General features: G+C 48.5%; 2 protein-coding genes across 2 annotated transcripts; both read left to right on the plus strand.

Annotated features, from left to right (window-relative positions):
* The first annotated feature begins 527 nt into the window (after window positions 1–527).
* LOC100192042 (Translation initiation factor SUI1 family protein) lies at window positions 528–3,232 on the plus strand. The gene is made up of 7 exons (NM_001137465.1): window positions 528–730; window positions 817–903; window positions 1,059–1,123; window positions 1,487–1,568; window positions 1,741–1,808; window positions 1,897–1,980; window positions 2,730–3,232. Exons 1-7 carry the CDS (start codon window positions 562–564, stop codon window positions 2,784–2,786), a joined length of 612 nt encoding a protein of 203 aa, NP_001130937.1. The 5' UTR covers window positions 528–561; the 3' UTR covers window positions 2,787–3,232.
* Window positions 3,233–5,583: 2,351 nt separating this feature from the next.
* Window positions 5,584–6,895, plus strand: LOC100286305 (harpin-induced protein). Its single transcript, NM_001159192.2, has one exon. It carries the CDS (start codon window positions 5,900–5,902, stop codon window positions 6,767–6,769), a length of 870 nt encoding a protein of 289 aa, NP_001152664.2. The 5' UTR covers window positions 5,584–5,899; the 3' UTR covers window positions 6,770–6,895.
* The last annotated feature ends 1,191 nt before the right edge of the window (window positions 6,896–8,086 follow it).

Here is an 8,086-nt window from a genome sequence, read left to right on the forward strand (position 1 = left end):
TTAAATTTATTTTTTATAGGTACTAAATATAATAATGTGTTGTTATGGCGTACAGACATTGTACTTGTCAGTCTTAGAGGTTTGGAACTTGGGCCGTGTTTGGCACAACTGCTGTTTGTTGAAAAAACAGCTTATCTGATAAGTTGGTGAAAAGCAGCTTCTACTTGTTGGCTGCTTTTAGTGTATTCTGAGAAGCAGCTGAACTGATAAGCTGCTGCAGAAGCTAGCTGTTTGGCAGAACTTATGCTTAAATTTGTGAAGAAGCTGAAAATAAGTTGTGCCAAACAGGGCCTTGACCTAGCTCAACGCCACCTGCCGCTACCGATGGAGCTATCTAGGCAGCCAGCAAGTGCCACGCTCAGCTTGTGGGATGGGCCAGCTCACAAGATGGGCCGCAAATAGAGCCGACGGCCCAAGAGAATAAACCTAGCACGAGCAGACACCAGAGAGGCTCGATTCCCCCACACAATCGTCACCCCCGGGCCCCCCACCCCACCCCACCCGCAAAACCGAATCCAAATAATCGCCACCGCTCTCCGCACCGAATCGAAGAAAGCGGCGATGGCAGCGGAGAAGCCGGCTCCGGTGCGCGTGCTGTACTGCGGCGTCTGCGGCCTCCCGGCCGAGTACTGCGAGTTCGGCCCCGACTTCCAGCGCTGCAAGCCCTGGCTGCGGGCGCACGCGCCCGGCGTCTACCCCGACGACCTCGTCGCCGGTCCCTCCTCGTCCGGTTCGTCCCGCCGCCCTCCCTTCCCCGCTCCGCGCCGCCTAGTCTGACACGCGTGATGTGCTTGGTTGGTTTGTCTGGGCGCGCAGGCGGTGCGGGTGGCGACAGGGACGTCGACAAGGTCGGGGAGCGCCTCCAGGGCGTCGGGATCTCCGACGGCTCCAGCAGCGCCGCAGGTCCGTACCCGCGTCACCTCGTGTTGTGAACCCCCGTTGTGGATTTCCTAGTGGGTAGGGGCTAGGGAGCATGGTGGAAGCCAGCCTTCGATCTGTGATGCTATTGCTTATTGGAGGGGGCGAAATTGATCTCTCATCTCACTCTGTCGTTTCAGGGGATGCTTCCGCGTCTAAGCCCGAAGAGGTCAAACGCCTGCCTGGTGGTAAGCTCAAGAAAAAGGTTGGTCCCCTGACATCCACTCCCAAGGATTCACCTCATTACAGTTGGATCGAATCATGGTGACCTACATTTGGTCGCTAGCCTGTGTGACCTAAACCTACTGTTCAGCGTTTGTTCAGAAATTCAAATGATCTTTTGGAACGGTGGGAGTATCTCACTGAAGTGGTTTTAGATGAGCTCTTGTTCTGTGCTGAATCCACAGTTAATTTAGCGGTTTAGCCAAACCCTTCATTTCATGATATGATGAACTGCTACTGTGATACTGTCTTCCTGAGTTTACGCCAGTTGAGGTGTCTGTAGACAGTGTTCTTCATTTGTGGTACAATGAATTTCGTTAGTGACATTGTTCCTTTCCAATTGCAGGAAAAGCAAGAGGTTGTCATCGAGAAGATTGTCCGCAACAAGCGCAAATGTGTTACTGTGGTGAAGGGACTTGAATTGTTTGGTGAGTTATTTTCTGAAAAGAAATTTTTACGAGTGAAATGGTTGTGTCAAGGCACACTAGAATGGGCCGCTTCATGTATATCGAATCAAACCCTCTTGGAACCTGGAAGTTTTGGATGACAGTTGTTTTCCGTACAATGATTTTGATTATATGTTCTTCCCTGAACCTTTAGGTGTAAAGCTGAGTGATGCTTCAAAGAAGCTTGGGAAGAAGTTTGCAACCGGAGCTTCTGTTGTTAAGGTACCCCTCTCGTGGTGGTCTGTGATGTTATTGTGTCTTTTTGAATTTGAGCTTGTTGAACCAGATTTTTCTCTGCTCTGTTCATTAGGGCCCGACCGAGAAGGAACAGATTGACGTGCAAGGGGACATATCATATGATATTGTGGAGTTCATTACAGATACATGGCCTGATGTAATTCATCTCTGCCTTCTATTATGTTTTGCATCTTTTTATTCACTTCCATGTATATAGGTTTTCTGATACTGTGTCGACCTTATAATTTCTGATGCTGTATCCACACAATCATTTGGTGTCACAGTGCGCAGAAGTATATGGAATACATTACATATTCACCTATTTTCATAACAATTAGATTTGCATTGAGGAATGAAACAAATTTAGTTAAATACTGTAGTTTCAGACTGATGAATCGGAAACCTATCACACTCGACGCTCGATGGTTGGGATAGGAATTAGAGAACCAAAGTACCATTAGGTTATCCTGTTTCTAGAATGTGGTTAGATGGAGGTGTCAGATATAATGGGGTCGTCCATGTGTTCTGCTTGAAGTATGAAGGTACATCACTCTTTTTTTCTTAGTTCATTTTGTTGACGAACAAGCACTATAAGTGTTCCTTAGTTCTAGAAATTTTGGTGAAACTATACTTATTTTGGTACAAGCAAACAATGTTGCTGTACCCCTTCTTTGACTTGTAAGTAGATTTGGATGCCATTTTCTCCTTCTTCAGTGAAAACTATGTCTCAAGTATGTGATAAGTTGTCATATGAAACTGTTGAGAACGATAATCCTGAGAAGTTTGTGTGCATAACATGATCGTAGCAGGTGCCATGTGCTGGTAATGGTTAAGAATATTATATAGCTTCCATCAGGGTCAGTTGTATCTTGTTATTGAGCTGACATTGCTTTTGTTATTTGCCAGGTACCTGAGTCGGCCATTTTCTTCATTGAAGATGGAAGGAAGGTTCCTGCCGCTTGATGTCACTATGAGGCGCAGGACCAATGGATTTACAATTATAACACAGAGATAAAGCAAAGGCGTGGCTGTCAAGGCATGTAGCGGCCATACCAGTTCGTCTCTTTGTCCGAAGTCATGGACTGTTCTTCCAAGTTTTATCAGGAGTGGCGTTTTGTTTACCACCGTCACCTGCTTCCATGTATGAGATCAAATCTATACAGTTACCAGTTTGTTATATGTGTGATGTCTGTTGTCCGTGGCTTCCATGTTTCGTCAAATATATATACCGTGGTCCGTGGCCTGTGTTAGCAATAGCGTGGAGGAGAAGGGAAGAGGAGACGAAGAAAGGAGAGGAACACGGGAAGCGCGTGCAGGTGGTTTGCGACATCCAATCCAACACTGCTCTGGTGTGTAAAAGACACATGATGACTTGTTTAGTTCGAACAATAATACCTCGATGTTAATATTGGGCTTGGTGTGTCATGCATGTGTGGCCCAGTTTCAGGTGCGAGCAGCAGCCAGCCACTTGTATTGTCCCCCGAGCCACGCTACAGCCTACAGCTGGACTGCCGGAGGCGTCGCACCAGCAAGAGCCGCGCAAAACATGTCAGTGTCACTGCCTCACTGGCTTCCTGCATCGCTTCGCTCCGGTAGTTAGTGCGACGGTGATCGCTGGGGCAAGCGTATGCGTGTCTTCTTACTGTGCTGCTGGTTGGATTTGCACGCCAAATATGACGTGGACGCCTATCACATCAGCACATGTATAATAGTCTGCAACACTTATATAGCCACATACTCCATGTAATGTCCAGCTTTTAATCACCCTGCCCTAAAGCTTGGGCATTAACTAATGCAAGCATCGGGTTCACTGTATCAAATATTACTCCCTCCATCCAAAAATCTTCATCGTCTGAGCAAAATAAAAACTTCCAAGAATCTACATCGTATAAGCTAGGGACTACAGTTTCATCTTATCTCCGGCTACCCGCGACTCTTCGATCCATCCCTCCCGTCACGGATACTTGCGTTGGGAAAACAAAAACAATGCCAGGTAATTAAGTTTATAGCGGCCATTAAATGGAAACCTTGCAAACGGCCGAATACTTGCGTTGGGAAAACAAAAACAATGTCAGGTAATTAAGTTCACAGCTGCCATTAAATGGAAACCTTGCCAACGGAGAGGCTTCCTTGGTCTTGGTGAGGGAGGCTCAGATGATGAAGATTTTTGGACGGAGGGAGTACATTTACACGACTAATCAACATTAACTCTGTGTGTCTGTGTTGTAAAGAAAGAAAAGCACGCATGGTGTGTCACCACCATACATACATCTATATATATACTTATATGCTTATCTATTAAAAACCTAATATAGACACCTGTTGCTATCACAACTTTATGTGAGGGGACTATACTTCTATACTTTAATCTATTAAGAACCTAATATGGCCAATTAATGCTACCACGGCTTCCTATGGGTCCCACGCCTAGTGCTCTCTCAGCTACTACCATGTGGACCCTAAGGCTCGCGCAGTCCCACGCTCAGCGCTCTCTCAGCTACTACCATATGGACCCCAAGGCTCGCGCAATCAGCTACTGTGTCCAGCACCTAACCCTTCCTAACACCAGACACTACACATACATTAATGTTTAGAAATAAAAATAATTATATTAAAAATAGTGTAAAGCGAGCACTTGAATCAATTTGGTGCTAATAACTAGATCACGCGTACCTTAGTGTTTAAAAACAAACAATAATTATATTTGAATAAATATCTCAATACATATTTATATGATATATAAAAATCGCGAGCAAGCATACGATGTGATAATGTGAAGCAGGGAAATGCTCATGTGACACAAGTGTGTTTGGTTTGAGGTCAAAATAGGATGAGTCGGGGGCGACACCGTCCGCTCGATTTTTTGGGATCACGCCGCCCCCAAAAAATCACTCCGGTGTTCACCTCACCCCCGCTTGACTCCCAACCAAACACTATAGAAAACATGGCCGCCTCATTTTATCTTTTCTTGTACACTCAACCAAACGTACCCTAAGTGACGAACGTGCTGGCGGACAGTGGACCACAGTGCTTGCATTATGATTATGCATACGTACATGCATGACAACAGACGATGGAAGCAAAAGGCTTTGCATGGATGTTGCCCAATGCCCACGGACGGGAGCCTGCTTTGAATTCGTACTTTGCCACGTTCATTTAATCCTTGGCAAGGACCAGAAGACGGGAGGCAGGAGCACAGCACGAGATTAGTTCCTTCCTCCATTGATTTCATTTCATCATACATTCATACTCGGGCTCAACTACCCCCAGCCCCTTCGACACTGCGTATACTGTCTCAACACACATACATGTAACTGACTACTGAGCACGGCTACTGACGGATGACCAGGATCACATGCCTTGCTTGGAAGCCCCGAACAGCAAGCCTCGTTCTATCTGAGCCCCACACGAAGGACAATGGCATGGCGACTCTAGTATTGCTTCAAACGAACTGTTTCCAGAGCTGTTCATGTTTCGCACTGGCCTTTATTTTAGCTCACATTTTCTTTCCAAAAGGCAAGTTTCACCAAACCGTTTTTTTTTTTGCCACCGTCGACGACGTTCGAGTTGTACCAAAACCGCGTGTGTAATAATAAGTTGACAAGGCAAGGCATCGGCACCGAGTTGACTTGCCCAACCAAACCTGATGCGCTACTGCACTACTAGTGCAAGAAAATACTAGAGTGACTAACCTGCAAATTGCTCCTTGTTTAGCAATTTGTGTTGCTCCACCTCCAAGCAGAGAAAACAAAAGTTCCGGGGGAAAAAATTACGCGCTGCCAATCAGGTGAGGTGAGCAAAGGAGAGGAGGGTGGAGGAAGACGAAGAGGACAAGAAAAAAACGGCAGCGGCAGCGGCAGCGGCAGGAACAGCAACATCAAGCCAGCAACAAATATGATTTGGTGAGGTTGAAGTTGAACCATCCGTGAGGTGGCCCGTCCCTTTTCCCCTCAGCTTCTCCACCTCGCGCCTATAGATCCCTCTCCCCCATTACACCTCACCGCCAAGCTCACGGAGTAGCAGTGACACCGCAGCTTCCAAGAACCGCCCCCCGGCCTGCGGAGCAGAGCAGAGCAATGTCTTCCAACGGCAAGCCCACCCCGCAGCCCCCGGCGGGCGGCAACGGCCCGCCCAAGATGTACCAGCGGCCCATCTACCGGCCGCAGCAGGCGCCCGCCAAGCGGCGGCGCGGCGGGCGGTCCTGCCCGTTCAGCTGCTGCTGCTGCTTCTTCTGGACGGCGCTCGTCGTCCTGCTCCTCGCCTTCCTGGCCGCAGTGGCGGGCGGCGCCTTCTACCTGCTGTACCGCCCGCAGCGGCCCGCGTTCACGCTGACCGCGGCGCGCGTGACGAGGCTGAGCCTGTCGCCGTCCGCCACGGCGCCCGCGCTGAGCGACGCCATCGACGTGACGCTCACGGCCCGGAACCCCAACAGGAAGCTCGCCTACCTCTACGACGACTTCGCCGTGACGGCCGCCACGGCCGCCAACGCCGTCCCGCTGGGCGAGGCCTCCGCGCCCGGGTTCGCGCACGGCGCCGGCAACGTCACCGTCATCCGGGCCACCGTCTCCGCGTCCGCGCTCGCGGTCGACCCCGCCGCGGCCGCCTCCGACGTCAAGAGGTCCGGCGAGTTCACCATCGCTCTGGACCTGGAGACCAGGGCCGGCGTCAGGGTGGGCGCGCTCAAGACTAAGAAGATCGGCATCCTGGTGCACTGCGACGGCGTCAAGGTGGCCGCGCCCGCGCCCGCGCCCGCGGCGCCGGCCAAGAGCAAGAAGAAGCTTGCGAAGGCGGCGGTAGCGGCAGCGGTGGCGCCGGCGGCCGACGCCCCGGCACCCGCCGCCTCCGCGGCTGTCGACGACGCGCCGGCGCCGCCCGCCGCGGCCACCAGCGTCGCGCGCGTGTGCCAGGTCAGGATCCGGGTCAAGATCTGGAAGTGGACCTTCTAGTCACGTCGGCAGCCTCCGAGGGGCCGCATTGCAATTTTTTCGGGTATAAAATGGAAAATATGGCGTTGCTTTTCGCGTCGGATGAAGTTTCTCAACTGGAACCGAACCAAATACCGGTCGCTGTAATTTTTTTTTGTGCTTGAATTTTACCAAAAATTTGGCGGGGGAGGTCGAGAGGCAGGAAGTGACTTGCGTGCTCAAGCCAGTCAGAGGAGGCTATACATTTCTGTTCTGTAGTGTGAGGTTTTCTTTTTTGTTTTTGTTTTTTTTTGTAGTGCCGTTTCTTCATTTTCATTCATCTTGCTGTAGTACTGTGATCTTCTCTTTTTTGTTGTGTGTGGGTGCTGTGTGCTGAAGTAATCCAAGCTCTGTGGACTGTGGCCCTGGGTTATACCCAGTGCGTGAGCGTGACGTGACCTGTGGGAGAGGGAGACACATGCACCGACGTGGTTTTTCTAGAAGCACTAGTCACATCGTTATATACTACCTCAACCTTTTTTTTATTTGACGATAAATATTGTAAAATGAAATACAAAACGTCAAATAAAAATATATAGGAAGTATTATATTAAAAAAACAAACGCGGGCCAGGGTCAGCATGTTCTTTGGAGGCAATTTGCTTGGAATGCTCGGCATCCCTTGTTGACAGGGAGTGCACGGCGGCACTGGGGACGGGCGAGGCCAGTGAAAAGTCCACTTCGTAGATTAGCTGGATGCGGTTGATAGCCGACGGTGCCAACTTTTTTCTATTTTTTTAAATTTACTAAGAAAGGACGACGTTTTGTTAATTTGTATACGGCACACATATGTGCTGTTTCATATGGCTGGTTTGTTTTGCTCTCCTGTGTAAAAAATCTCTAGCATTTCGATACGGCGCCCTTACGGACGCTGCATGTTTCTCCGCTTCTTTTTTATTTATCATATTTTAGTTTAAAAATAAGCTAGTCAACGATAAATATTCGAGAACCTCCTGACTATAGTAGTGCCTATAGTAGCAGTTCGTGGTGACCAAATGTTTCAATACAAACACTATCGTCGTTTCGTATTCTGAGCTAATGTGTCTGGGTTCTTAGTGATACATCTGCAGTGGTTTCTATCGCCACGACTGGTTCCCGAACAGTACCGGTATTCCCAAGATATGGACGGAGAACTGGACTTGCTGGAAACTTTTCATGTTTTTTCCTCATGTTTTCTATTTTTTCCAGTAAATTAGTAATATTGCATATATATATATATATATATATATATATATATATATATATATATATATATATATATATATATATATATATATATCTACTATACTTAAAGCATCAG

This window comes from Zea mays, chromosome 3 (genome assembly GCF_902167145.1).
Source record: "Zea mays cultivar B73 chromosome 3, Zm-B73-REFERENCE-NAM-5.0, whole genome shotgun sequence".
NCBI classification, from domain to species: domain Eukaryota; kingdom Viridiplantae; phylum Streptophyta; class Magnoliopsida; order Poales; family Poaceae; genus Zea; species Zea mays.

Bases quoted from the DNA above. Each gene is read 5' to 3' on its own strand.
- LOC100286305 (NM_001159192.2), top strand. From the start codon at position 5,900: ATGTCTTCCAACGGCAAGCCCACCCCGCAGCCCCCGGCGGGCGGCAAC.
- LOC100192042 (NM_001137465.1), top strand. From the start codon at position 562: ATGGCAGCGGAGAAGCCGGCTCCGGTGCGCGTGCTGTACTGCGGCGTC. The intron at 904-1,058 runs GTCCGTACCCGC...CTGTCGTTTCAG, and splicing joins CGGCTCCAGCAGCGCCGCAG to GGGATGCTTCCGCGTCTAAG. The intron at 1,124-1,486 runs GTTGGTCCCCTG...TTCCAATTGCAG, and splicing joins GTGGTAAGCTCAAGAAAAAG to GAAAAGCAAGAGGTTGTCAT.